The following is a 13,677-nucleotide window of genomic DNA, read 5'->3' as shown; positions in this document are numbered from 1 at the left end:
AATATACATAAAGCAATGGCTAACAGGCATCAAAACAGTCTGGGGTTTGCTTTGGGGCAAATCACTGTGGAGTTGGTACAGACTAATAGAGTGTTCTCAGCTGTACGTGAGGGACTTGCTTTTTCATTTGTGTCTGATTACAGGCTAATAGGATTCCAAAGATTTCTGGGAGGGAACAGTTCACATCTCATTGCATTTGAGGGGTTTTTTTTATGTTTCATTTATCATACTGATACCTACCCTTAGAATAAATTTTATTACTCTCCAGTTTAGCTTCTTGAACTGAATTTTTCCCCTTGGTCCCTTGCTGGTGTCTAATTGGCAGTTTTCAAATCACTTGGGACTTTTTGAAAGATCCTATCAGCCTTTTGTGTGATGGAAGAGAATGGATCATTGGAATAAAAAAATAATGTTGTGAATCTTTTGGTTTAGTCCTCTCTTCTTTGTCTTTCACTAATACATGCATGATGTGGCTTGTACCTTTATGTTTTCTCAATGAAAATTAACAATTTGAAAGGAACTCATGGGAACAACCAATACAGCTGAGTTTTACCAGTACAGACTACTTCTGTGTCTGGCCTTCTCTGTTTAGTGTTAGTAGTAGCCCTAGTTATTTTTCTTTAGCAGTTCACATGTTGGGAACACACACTTAGCCTGTAAATATGGATTCAGGAGGAAAATGAATACAGCAGTGTTCAAAGCAGCCAAAAGCTTAGAAATAATGTTCTGCTGTGACTTTTCCAAACTGACATCTTGATGCTGGGATTATAAATGAAACCATTGTTCCAGTAAAGGCCAAGACTAATAGAAAGCCTTTATTACCGGTCCATTGGCTAATTCTGCTTGTCTAACCCCTTTGGATGGACACAGTGTCAGAAAACATAGTCACAGAGGTTGCTTTGTGTGAGATTTGGCCTGCTGCATGATTACATGGGGGCGCAAAGATATCTCAATGACAAGTGTTCTTATAAATGAAACCATTGTTCCAGTAAAGGCCAAGACTAATAGAAAGCCTTTATTACCGGTCCATTGGCTAATTCTGCTTGTCTAACCCCTTTGGATGGACACAGTGTCAGAAAACATAGTCACAGAGGTTGCTTTGTGTGAGATTTGGCCTGCTGCATGATTACATGGGGGCGCAAAGATATCTCAATGACAAGTGTTCTTAAAATTTGTATTTTTCCCTAGGCCTTGGAGAGGAGTGAACTGATTTTTAATCGACAGCTTCTATGAGTAATATTTGCTTTGTGTCCTATCACCCTTCTATTCAGCGTTTTACCCTTCCTAGCAGGTAAACCTCTGCTTGGAAGAAATTGTTTCTTCTGCTGAGCCTCGGTGTGGTTGACAGCTGTCATATACAAGCACTATACTTGAATACATGTCTTTAGAGCTAGACAGTCTTAAAAGGCTTTAATCTTTTGTCTTTGCACATGCAGGGAATGCCTAGGAGCCAGAGACCCTTATTGTGGCTGGGATAGCAAGCAGAAGCGATGCACCACCATTGAGGACAGCTCCAACATGAGCCTGTGGACTCAAAATATTACTGAGTGCCCAGTAAGTGGAAGGAGTGGAAATATTTATACATACTGATGTGTGTATGTGTGTCTGTATGAGTAGAAGGGAGTGGGAAAGGGAGTGTGTGGCAGCCTGAAGAGTACTGACTGTTGTGAAAGCATGGAAAGCCCAGTGGTACACACAACCTGTGCACAGCCTCTTCTTTAGAACACAGACACCCTAAATGTATTTGTTCGCACCAAAAGAGGGATCATTCTCATGCCTAGAGTGAAAAAGACTGGATCATGCTGTTGTGTTACTGCTGAGAGCCACGTACGTCCCAGCTGAAACTTGAACTTTCTCAGGGCTGCTCCACTGTCTCCACTATTTTCTTGGCTTCCCTGCCGGTTGGGGAAATCAGAATATTTGACTAGAGTGCTCTTGGGCAGCATTTGGTTAATTTTCCTCTTGGGTCCCTGAACTCGGCCCAGGAAACAGCACTAGTAAAAAGGTATTGTACTGGTAGGAAGAGCCATCTAGGCAGCAGCAGAGAAATTATTGCATAGATGGTTTGCTCAGGGAACAAAAGGTACAGTATGTACTAGAGAAATCAAGGGAAGGGGAGAGTGTAACCAAGAGGGGAGGTATGAGAAAGACCCTGTTGGGTTCTAATCTCACTTCAGCAGACCAAGACCAAATCTTGCAAGGAGATGACCTTCATTCCTTGCCCTGGTCTCCATGAGATATGTAGAGAAAAAAAAAGTGTCTCTGCTTGAATCAATTCAAGTTGGTTCTCCAGCTCTCTTCCCACCCTTCTCTGACAGCAATATCCAGTTCCTGGCTGTGATCCCCAGAAGCTGTCTGGCGCTGCTTGAACTGTACCTGCAAGGTGGCAGGGGAGGAAAACCAGTCTTGTAAAATAAATGGAGGGTGGGGGAGAAATTCTCATTAATGTTCATCATTATTATCGAACGTCAATTAGCATGTTAATACTGCTAAGTCTGGTTGGTAGAGAAGGAGGACTGGATAGGTTATATCTTCTGTACACTATTTCTGTCTGGATGTGCTGGGATGTTTATTTCCCTTATCTTCCTTACTCCTCAGATATTTTCCCAGGAAATATTAGTCATTACTTCAATCCATCCTCAGCTTGGCAGGCTTAAGTTTTTCACTACTGGATTCAGAGGCTTGTGTGTTTATAACCCTCCTGTGTTGAACTGGATGCACTGCTTCTTGATTGCCCATGCTGTTATCTCATCCTGCTTAATGCCTGTGTCTGTTGATAGGTGTGTGAGGTGTTAATCCTCTAGTTTGAACATGTCTGCTGTGGTGCACACTAGGGAACAGGCTACCCCAGATCATTGTTTCAAGGTCATAAAAACACCGCACAGAATATTCAGGAGCTTTGACTGTTCTTGGGGTGCTAGTTTTACATTTGTTTTAACATTTCCATTGCAGATTATTTTCTGTGTAGATGCTCTCATTCTGTTACATAGATCAGCCTTGTGCTCTTCCACTGACAGGCTGCCAAACTATTTAAAATCCACATGCAAGTGTTTTCTTTTTCTTTCACCTCTGCCTTTCACTGGAATGAATTCACCACTGGCTTGGAGTGGGATGGCTCATCTAAGCACCCACATCAGCAATATCCAAGCATTTCCTTGTATGCAGTGCAGGTTAAATAAAGGTCATGGTCAACAGAGGCAAGGGTCTAGGACAGCATGTGCAGATGACCACTGGAAAGGGAGGAGAATGCAGTGACCCAATGCCAAATTTCACTCCTGGAAAAGACCTGTCTGGGAGTTTAGCTGGATGAGTTACTGTCTTATGTCCTGGCTTTTCTCACCCCACGTTTCTGGGCTGAGCACCAGGCACTCAGCTGTGCTGGTACAGCTGTATGTGAGATCACAGTCAAGTGTGAAATGGTGTAGATTAAGAGCACCCCTCCCAAATAAACTTTTCCTAACCCAGATAATGTCAGTGAGCTCTTCTGCAGCCTAGCCCATAAACAGATGTCCTGGCACAGCTGAGGGACTGGCATGCAGAAACTTTTAAAGCCAGAACTGGCATATTATTGAATTATATCCTACATGGGCCAGGCATTTGTGTGAGTCAACCACAACACTAACACGACTTGACTGCTGCTCTTGTGCAAACAGGCTTGTTCAGAGCTAGTGTGAACATCTTTGTACAGCACTGCGTTGTGCCACAGATTCCCAATCTCCAGGGGATTAATCATGCAGTGTTAACATAATATCTTGGGCAATGGTTAATATATGTTACTATCAGGTAACACCTAGAATCTCCTGAAGGTTCATTACTAAGGTTGAAATGTCAACCATTTTAACATTAACAAATGATGGGACACAAATTCCACAAATTGCACTGCTGTTCTTTCCCATGTATATGCATATGTTGTACCAGGGAGTCCTGAACACTCAATTGTATGTTTTTCCTTTTTAGCCTTGGGAGAAGGGAGTGAGGTGCATTTTGATTTTAGAAAAAGTGAAAAAACCCCACATCCTACTTTGTAGTATCTTACTGATGCCAACATGAGCCACCAGCAGGAAGGGAATTTTAGAGCTGACTAACAAGCTCCAAGCTCATGGTGTCACTGTTGAGGGTGATTGGCAAGTCAAGAATTGAGTATTCCAATAAAGTGTACAGTCATCCTTATCCTGAGCCAAACAATGTTCTTCTTTGCAGGTTTTCATCCCAGCCCCACCCTGTGTGTCCAGCAAACCCCTGTCTCTGTCATCTTGTATCTGCTCCATGCTACCCCATTTTCTTGCTAAGCAGTGCATCTCCCCACTCCTTTTTTGGGTGTCTGGCAGACTTGCTCCCTGCTGACAATTCACATGGGCTCAGCCACTCAGAGCTGCAGTGCCCAGGGTAATCCTGCTCTGGCTCACACTGAAGCTTGCCCAGTGTACAGAGAAGACTTTGGGTGCCAGGGACATAATCTGTGAATCTCTGAAAACCAAGAATTTTCCCTGCCATGTCCCAAGGATTTTATACCCTGGACAGTTCTGAGTGGCTTTTCATGGGAATTGCAGAAAGGTGTTACAAGGACATAAAGTTCAGTTCTTTGCTCTAAACACTAGCTTGTTTCTTCAAGGAAAAGGTTAGTACTAATGGGCATTCTTTTTCTGTCGATTTGATTTTATAAATGGTTGAAGTAGTTTGACTGAAGCTTTGCAAGAACTTTCAGCTTTTATCAAACAGAAAACATGGAAGCTTCCAACTGAAATAATTAAAGCTTGGCAAAGTTATAAGCAGTTGATATCTGAATCCTAAGATAAAGAATAGATTAATTGCTTCTAGTCTTACTTGTAATATCAGAATCAACACAGAAAATATCCTGCTAGCAGGGGGTAGGAATGGTCAGTCTGAATTTTTAGATCCTGCACTTGACCTGTTAGATTGTACATGGAAGAAAGGAAAGGGCAATGCCTTTGGTGTGAGCATGGCAGTTTATAAAAGACAAGAATTCTGGAATTGGAGATAATGTCAGGTGAGAGAAGGACATTTGATCACGTGTGTTTTTAAAGATGTCCTCTCTGTCTGATGGGCACTGTGTTGGCCACAAAGGATTTGTCTTGTAAAGGTATTCCTGAAAAAGATCAGTGCCTAGGGGTTTTTATCCCACTTCCCAAGTTTGCTCTTTTGAAGATATTTTTATGAATTTAAAGATGGAATGATAATCCATATGTAATTTTTTAAGTATAAAAACTTCCCACACTCACAAAGTGATGTGTTTAGAAATCTCAGTATTTTTGTTATGGCTGCTTATTTGTTTAATTTTTGGGTTGTTTCCCAGTGTCATTTATGAGCCAATAATTATTTGTCAGCTTTTTTTTTTTCTTTTAATTGAAGCCACGGGCCATATCATACCATTGATTTCTGAACAGAACTCCCTGCTGGAATCAGCAAGGCTTTCTGGCTCAAAAATGAATAGAAATGATCCATTACTTGGATTGTGACTTTTGTAAAGCAGGAGGAAAAAGGAAATAAAAATCTAGTATTAAATGTCTCAAAGTAGTTCTTCCCCCCCCCCCCCGACTTTTAGCAACTCGACTGTATAGATTTTTAAACAATGTTTAAAACAGCAAATTCGACAACAACAACATTCAGTGTTGTCTTCCCTGGGCATCTTGCCTTGTAACCTGCAGCCCAGAACAAAGTTTTACACCAACATGATAATCTATTGCAAACAGTGGTTTACAGCAGATGCCTGAAACCCCCTGACTGCAGCCTGACGAGTGCAGTAGCAGATCTAAATTACTTCCATGCCACTGCCGAATATTTTTGATGCTGCTGTAGATGAGTGAGAGGGGAAGATCACAACCCACCAGAGGTACCTTCTGAGTGTTTAACATAGTGCCAGACTTGGAGAATAATCACAGAGCAGTGTGTTTCAGAGGATGAGCATTGGAAAGCACTACTCCTGTGGCTGTGGTTGGCTCCTGTGTGGCTCCAGAGCAGGGATCACTGTGCTTTGGTTTGCTTGTTTGTAAAGCAGGAGGAATGATTCCCTCTCTGGGGCAGCCCAGGGGACTGTTCCTGCTGGCAGCAGAGCTTATGGCACAGTGGGGTTTGTCAGCAGTAGCTGACTCAGATTTGGGGCCAGGGCTGTTTGCCAGGGTCCCAGCCTCTTCCTTTCCTCACCCTTTGTTGTGTACCACACCGAGCCCAAATCCAGTGTTGTCTTTGACAGTGGTTTTACCAGAGCTGCTGGACATCCCATCACCCATAGGTCACACCAGCAGGGATGAGCCACAGGTTTCCAGACATGATCCTGGCTTGCTGGATTTTGCAGTAATGGTGGAGTGGGCACACTAAGGCAGTGGTGGCCAGAAGTGGAGGGAGAAGCAGGCAGCACACAACCTCTCCAGCCAGCCCTGGGCGCGAGGGCCCCAGCAGCTTGCTGCCCCAGCCCCCAGCTTAGGGCTCACCTAGCAGCACTGGTTAAAACAAGGCACAGGGGAATAAGCTCTGACACCGTGTCTCCTGGAAGGTCTTTGTCAGTCATGAGCTGAAATAGTTCTGTTTCTCACGCTCTTGATCTGCCAGGACTACACTATTTTAACTTCTTCATTAGTCTGTTCAGGGCTGCACAGGCATGAAGCAAAGGACAGAGGAAACAGATAGCATCATGGTCTGGTCAATGAATTGTCTTGAGATGAATTCCTGCTCTCTAGATCGCTATGTGATCCTCAGCATTAATGCTAGTCACCACCATCTCCTTCACTTTCTGTCCTTCACACAACTTAGCCATTTAGGATTCTGTTTAGAAAGGGAGCCAGTTCTTACTGTGTGTTTGGACAGGGCCAAACTCAGCAAAGCCCCAGTCTCAGCTGGTCACTATGGTTATACAAGTGCTAGCTCGGAAAATACTCTGCAGGAAGCACTGCAGAGGCTGGAGCATAGTGGAGTGGGGACAATCAGCAGTGGCTGTTGTGCTGGAAAGGCTGAAGCTGTGCAGTGTGGGACGGGGAGTGTGGTGGTTTAGTGGTGTGGCAGATGGATGCTTGTTCCCAGTGTGGTTCTGCTGGGTCTGCTCAGTGCCTGTGTGCACATGTTAGGTATGTGCCGTGGAATTTGGAGGGTAAATATTGATGCTGCATTGTCTGAAAACAACCCTCTGTTTTGAATCCTGCTCACAAGCACAGACAGCTCCCATCTAAGCTGCATCCTAATCCCCCCAGGCAGCTTTGTTTGGCATTTCTATTGTCGGCCTGTCTTCAGAAATGTAAACTTGCTATTAATGACTTTTTTTTTCCTCTTAAAATTAGGTGAAAAACCTGACAACAAATGGAAGATTGGGGCCTTGGTCCCCATGGCAACTGTGTGAGCACTCGGATGGGGACAGCACAGGCTCCTGTATGTGTAGGTCACGTTCGTGTGACAGCCCTCGTCCTCGCTGTGGAGGTCGTGGCTGTGAAGGGGCCAGGATTGAGGTCGCAAATTGTTCAAGGTACCTCAGCATCTTTGTGCTTTTTAGGAAAGGAACAAGAGTTGTGCCTGCCCACAATCTAGCTCCTTCCTTCTGTTTCTGTGACCATGCTGTCGTATCTAGCCAAAGTGAGGTATGTGAGGTCCAGCTTGAAGTCACTGTAAAACAAAGGTACCCAAGGGTTCTGAGAAGGGCCTTCAGCCAGGGCTCTTGGAAGATGAGCACCCCAAATTTTTTACACTATGCCTCAGTTTCCCTCAGCTGTACAGTGAGTAGTGACCCATCAGGAGGAGGTGAGTAAAGCAGAGGCAGTTGTTAGCCAGCTGAACAGCAGTAGGCTAAAACAAAATCAATAACCTCACAATTTTTCCGAGTTTGGATTCCAAGGCTCCATTACCAAAAGCAAGCAGGACTTCTTCAGAGCAATGCTTGTAAAGACAGGGCCTAGCCTAGCTCCAGGCAAGGCTTGTTTGCCTTGTTCTGCGAGTCTGTGAACTGTCTGCAGCACGCTGGCCAGGTGAGAGCAACACATCATCATCTGGCAGTGAGCAGTGCTCAGGAGCCATGCCTGCCGGGGACAGCGCTGAAACTGCACATCCAGCTCAGCTTATGCCAGTGCTGCCTTTCCAGGGAAGCCTGAGGCTCATGCTTGAGCAGCATGGAAGTTAAATGTCTTCCCAAACATAGCCGTGGTGTTTTTTGTCCGTGTTACCCCACCACCCTCAGACTACATCATGTCATGACTCAAGGAAAGACGATGCAATAATGTAAGCACCATTTAACCAGGGTGGGGATAGCCAGTATTTTGGTTAATATTGGGTCAATACAGTTTTTATCTACTTTATCTTCTCCATAAACATCCCTTTGGTTAAGGACAGCTGTCTTTTAATTCAGCCCTGGAGATCAGTGCTGGTCTTAGCACCAAAAATTCAGCAATACTCATGTTTTAATTGGCATCTCTCCTTCCAGTTGTGGGCTGTGCTGCTCAAAAGGTGTGCAGTCATTCCTGCCCCTGTGCTGCCACTGTGGGCTGAGCAGAGCCTTCCTCAGGCAGACTTTTTATGTCAGTGGCAAATGGAAAACATGCCAGTGGGATGGGTTTCTCAGCACTACTCTGATGGCAAAAGAGGCAGGAACAGCTTCTAAGAAGGGGATGAAAAACAGATTATTCAATCTTAAGACACAGGAAAACAGCATGGTTTGAAAAATAGGGACATCTGGTCATCCTACATCCGCCTCAGCCCTCAAATTTCCTTTAATTGACTTCATATGGCATTGAGATTTCTTTCTGCAAAGAGGGAGCAGGATGTTTAAAGATGAGTTCTATGAGAAGGCTGGAGATCTGAAAGTGGAAGGTGTCTTTATTTCTGTTAAAAATCCTGAAACACAAATAGATGCTGTGAACTGTTGTTTTTTTGAGGAATTTTTAGTAGAAATTACTTGCCCTTTTTGTGGCAATAACAGTGACCTTCCATTTGATTTTTTTTCTTTTCATGATTTTACATACAATCTTTCTTTTGGCTTAAGGAGTGAGGAGGTAGTAGGGGGGTTAAAACATGGCAGAATAATATGGAATAGTAGAATTTTTATATAAGTGAGTTTCTTGTTCTTTGACCTTGTTTGTGGTGGAAGGAGGGAGAGGGATAAGAGAACAAGAGGAGGAGGGAAGAAACATCTAACAGGGTTCTGAAATAAAGCTGCCAAGAACAGGCAAGAGTTGATAACAAATAGAAAAAGTGTGAAGGGCAATGTGTGTTTTAACTTTCATCCTCTGCCCTGATTGGTGCAATGCCAGAAAATATTTCTTGCCAACAGTGTTATTAGTTCAGTAAATGCTTTGAAAATTAACATCTGTTTTCAAGCTTTGCTTTCAAGAACCAGAGAGCACCTGAGTTGCTTTTTGACTAGACTTTTTAAAAAGGGGTTTTTTTTGTCAAAAACATCCCCCAAAAAAAGATATTTTTTTTTTGCTTAAGGCAATGAAGTGTCAAAATTAGGCAATTCTGTAAGACAAAGTGTTACCACTGGATCCATATGAAATGAAACCTGCAACACGGAAGAGATGAGATACAGTTTTTCCTCTCCTGCTCCAAGGTTCAGTAGTGTTGCCAAATCAGAGGAAGGTGAGCTTTAATAGATGCAAGATTTTAAAGATGAAAATGTTTGCTTCTGTGTAAGCACACGTTTGAGTCACCACACGGCAGCAGTGTCACAGGAACTGGCTGCCTGCACGTGCTCAGAGCCTTTGCCAACATCTCTGCCACTGAGGTGTGAACTAAGGGGTTTTACATCACATTTGCTTCAGGCCGTGTTACCACTGTTCAGCAGAGATGTGATCACTCATTAAACCATGAAACTCGATCCTGCCTCTGAGCTCTTAATTGCCTCTGGTTTCTACAGATTTAAGGTCACACTACAGTGACGTCTGCAGGCGGCCATGAAAGCTAGAAGCAATTATTGTTGTTTTTAATGAAATTTGAGATTTCCACTTAATAGGATTCAATGCTGAAGGCTTTAGGAAAACACAAAATATTATCAGGTTTGTGATAAAACCATGGAAGCTGGCAGTGGTATTGCTGTAAGAGATTTAAAGCATCAGTACCTACTGAATTAGCAAAGAGTAGATTTTTTACATCCTTTGGCACAACTGGCATTCATGATCCTCAAAACCTGCACTCTTTGTGCAGACGAGCTCAGGAGATACAACTTTGGGATCAGCCATTGGCTCAGAAGAGGAGGGTTCTGAGACATGGGGGAGATGATGGGGGAATAGTCAGTGAAAGTTGTACTAACCACACTGGTGCTCAGAAAATCCTAGGAGACGTTTCCAATAGCAGCATTGGCTTCATTCTCTTCCTTTCTAATCCTTAGAGACTTCAAGGGGAGAAAAGTTAGGCCAGTGCTAAGCACTTTTGAAACTCCCTTTTCTAAATCTCTGCTGATATAAAGTCTGGGTGAAACAAATAATCCCTTCTCCCATGAACTCAACACTTCTCCCATCAATGCCTTATGTGTTTTGCTGTAAAGCATGGCATGATGTGGGCAGACCATGAGGTGACCCCTATATTCTGCTTTCTCTCACCCTCTTTGTTAGAAACGGCGCTTGGACACCCTGGTCTTCCTGGGCCCCATGCAGCACTTCCTGTGGGATTGGCTTTCAGGTCCGCCAGCGATCCTGCAGCAATCCTGCCCCACGGTATGGGGGCAGGGTCTGCGTTGGACAGAGCAGGGAAGAACGGTAAGAGTTGTCCACAATGCCATGTGTTCATTTCTGTGGTTATAATCTTGGCAGCTGGAAGTGGTGGTTCTTATGTGAAGCAGATTAAGGCTGTTTCTCTGAATGCACAAAGCAGAAGGAGTTCCAGAACCTGTGAGGGATGAGGTTGCTTCCAGGCCTGGCCACTGTCTTTCAGTGAGCCTGAGAGCATCAGAGACTTCATAGCTGCTTTCACTCTCAAGCAGGACCTATAAGAACTGTAAGTGTTCCTGTCCCTCCAACAGAGGGCTGACCTCCTCATTGAAAGGAGAAGCTGTGCCTGCTGTTGGCAGCGCAGTTTGCAGATACAGTTTCACCATTCTGATCTGTCACCGAAGTAGCAGTTGAGTATGTGCAGCTTTCATTGCCAGCCGCACCATTCCCAAGTCCCGATTTCTTGTGCTGATGCATCATAAGAAGTTCAAAGCAAAATATAGCTTATCTTGCAGATTCAGGCTTGAGTGTTTTGCAGGGCATGGCATCAGGTAAACATATTTTTCACCTCTAAATTAAGCAAATTTCATGCAAAATTACTAAAAAACAGTACTTCTTGAACTTGTAGAGCCATCTGCACTATAACTCTTCTTCAAGCTTGGCCCCTTGATTCAAGGCATCCAAACTTGGTTTCCAGGTCTCACATTTCATTGAAGGCCACCTCTACTTGGCAGTAGGCTGATGCTTGTCCCTTGAGTGATCACTAAGACATGTGACTCTGCATTTCTCAGAATGCAAAGAACAATTCATTTAAGTTCCTTGTTTCAGGACATTTTAATGTTTGGTTTGATTTGTGGCAATTGACAGTGGTCCTTTTTGAGTTTTAAAGACTACATGTGAGTCAACTGCAGTCCTGTGTGGTTTGGTTTGAGGACAATATTGATTCAAAAAAAAGCTGAACAAAATAAAAGCTTTGAAAAGGGAACATGAAATAGCATTCATTTAGGGCCTGCTTTTAGATGCATATAGCATCTTGTTCAGCTCCAGTTGCAAACACTAGTTTCTTAGAGTCCATGCAGCAGTAAAAACCTGATTGTGTGAAGAGAACAGTCAGGTGTTTAGCACCTGCCATTAGTGACTGATTACTGTTGAGTTGTCCTCCCACTAGTCATCCCATTTAGAGTATTTACTGTCCACTCCATCTCTGTGTGACATTTGGGCTTCAGCTTATCAGCTCTTCTGTGCATTCAGTGCAGAAAAGTTTTGAGACTGCAGCACTTTAAAAACCTGATCTTGACCATTTACTCCAATTTCCTCACTGAGCTCAGCCTGATTAACCACTCCCACTCAGTACAAAGGCTATGCTTCTCCCCGTGAACAGGAATATTGCTAATCTGATGGTTGTGTCAGCCTCTGCTGGCTCTCTGTGCATGCATCACTTACACCCAAATGCAGTGTGCAGTCTTGCATCCTGCACCATTTTGTCCCTTGGATGTGCTGATGTGGATATTTTTTGAGCAGTGCAATTTTTTCTTTCAGATTCTGTAATGAGAACAGTCCATGTCCATTACCAATTTTTTGGTCTTCGTGGGGACCTTGGAATAAATGTAGCGTGAATTGTGGTGGAGGGATTCATTCAAGGCAGAGGTCCTGTGAGAATGGGAACACATGTCCAGGCTGTGCTGTGGTATGTATTGTTTATTGACATTGCATAAAGGGCACCTATTGACATCTAGCATCTATGAACTTGGTATTTAGCTCCTCTCTCAATCTTGGTTTTATTTCTCAAGCTAGAAGAAAATGCTGTCCTCAGGTTTTGCTGGAGAGGATGCTGAAATGAACATGGAAGCAAAGAGTTAGGAGATTTAGGGACAGACTGGTGTACAAAGGACTTCATTAGGCTTCTGTAGGCTTAGATATCACGTTGTTGATATCATGCTGTTTGGCATTTACTCTCCAATCATGAAGTCCTGAAGTACTACATTTCCTTCCCTCTGCCAGAAAGGCTGATTTATTTATAAAACAAAATGCAATGTTTGTCACTGGAATTCCTCCCACTAGTGGTCAGAATTATAAAAACCCCAAAAAACCCCATCCCCAACGAGCCAGAACGTTGTCTGTACTCCATGGATGCTCTACACCAAGGATGGCAAACAGTTCATAACCCTCATTAAAGAGTTCAAAAAGTTAACCAAACAAAAATAGCTGTGAAAAGGAGATAATATAAACCCATATTTAAAATAAAATAATAAACTTTTCAAGGAATAAACCTTACTGACACTTTGTCCTCATGAGGCTCCTCTAGGCTGACCTGAGAGCAGCATCTCAGGGTCACAGCAGAAAACTTGTTTGCTGTTATTATAATCTATTGCCTGAATTATTCTCCTGCCCATAATGTACCAAGCTGTTGAAGCCCCACAGGAATTTTAGTCAGCAAAGAAACACAAACCTGAGGGAGACATAAAAATAGCAAGCATAGTTTACCCCTGAGGTCCACCTGAAGCTATGCACCACCACTGCCTCCATAGACACCACATTTTGTGCTGTGCCCAGCATTGACTTGTGCCTGTGAGGTCAGATAAGGTGAATGGGGATTGTTTTAGATCCAGAGGGTACCCCCTTATTTTCTGAAGTGTAAATAAATCTCTGCCAGTTAGGCTGCTGCTGTTCAATAAGTAAGGAGAGACTGATTTTCCTTCTTGGCAGGAATATAAGACCTGCAACCCAGAGAGCTGCCCAGAGGTGCGCAGGAACACACCCTGGACCCCCTGGATGCCTGTGAACATCACCCAGAACGGTGCCCGGCAGGAGCAGCGCTTCCGCTACACGTGCCGTGCCCAGCTGTCAGACCCCCACGAGCTGCAGTTTGGGAGGAAGAAAACTGAGAGTCGATTCTGCCCCAACGATGGCTCAGCAGTGTGTGATACTGACTGTACGTCCTGCCAGCTCTGAGGGACCATAGGGCAGGCCTAGGTTTGGTGGTGGAAGGGCAATCTTCTCAGAACAACAGGGGCACGGCTGTGTCTGCAGTAGTCTT

At 43.9% G+C, this 13,677-nt stretch overlaps 1 protein-coding gene across 1 annotated transcript in view; it reads left to right on the top strand.

The window, feature by feature from the left end:
- Positions 1-1,436: 1,436 nt before the first annotated feature.
- Positions 1,437-13,677, top strand: part of SEMA5B (sema domain, seven thrombospondin repeats (type 1 and type 1-like), transmembrane domain (TM) and short cytoplasmic domain, (semaphorin) 5B) — a gene marked incomplete at its 5' end in the record, with an annotated part of 37,288 nt that continues 25,047 nt past the window's right edge. The window contains 5 exons of the mRNA XM_009081639.1: positions 1,437-1,554; positions 7,290-7,471; positions 10,545-10,688; positions 12,180-12,327; positions 13,347-13,572. Of these exons, the coding sequence (XP_009079887.1) occupies positions 1,437-1,554; positions 7,290-7,471; positions 10,545-10,688; positions 12,180-12,327; positions 13,347-13,572 (818 nt within the window). The remainder of the gene's footprint in view (positions 1,555-7,289; positions 7,472-10,544; positions 10,689-12,179; positions 12,328-13,346; positions 13,573-13,677) is intronic.

The sequence above is a fragment of the Acanthisitta chloris genome, unplaced genomic scaffold (genome assembly GCF_000695815.1).
Source record: "Acanthisitta chloris isolate BGI_N310 unplaced genomic scaffold, ASM69581v1 scaffold18319, whole genome shotgun sequence".
Classification (NCBI taxonomy): domain Eukaryota; kingdom Metazoa; phylum Chordata; class Aves; order Passeriformes; family Acanthisittidae; genus Acanthisitta; species Acanthisitta chloris.
Note: the sequence above shows the minus strand (reverse complement) of the source record. Positions and strands in the feature narration are given on the sequence as shown.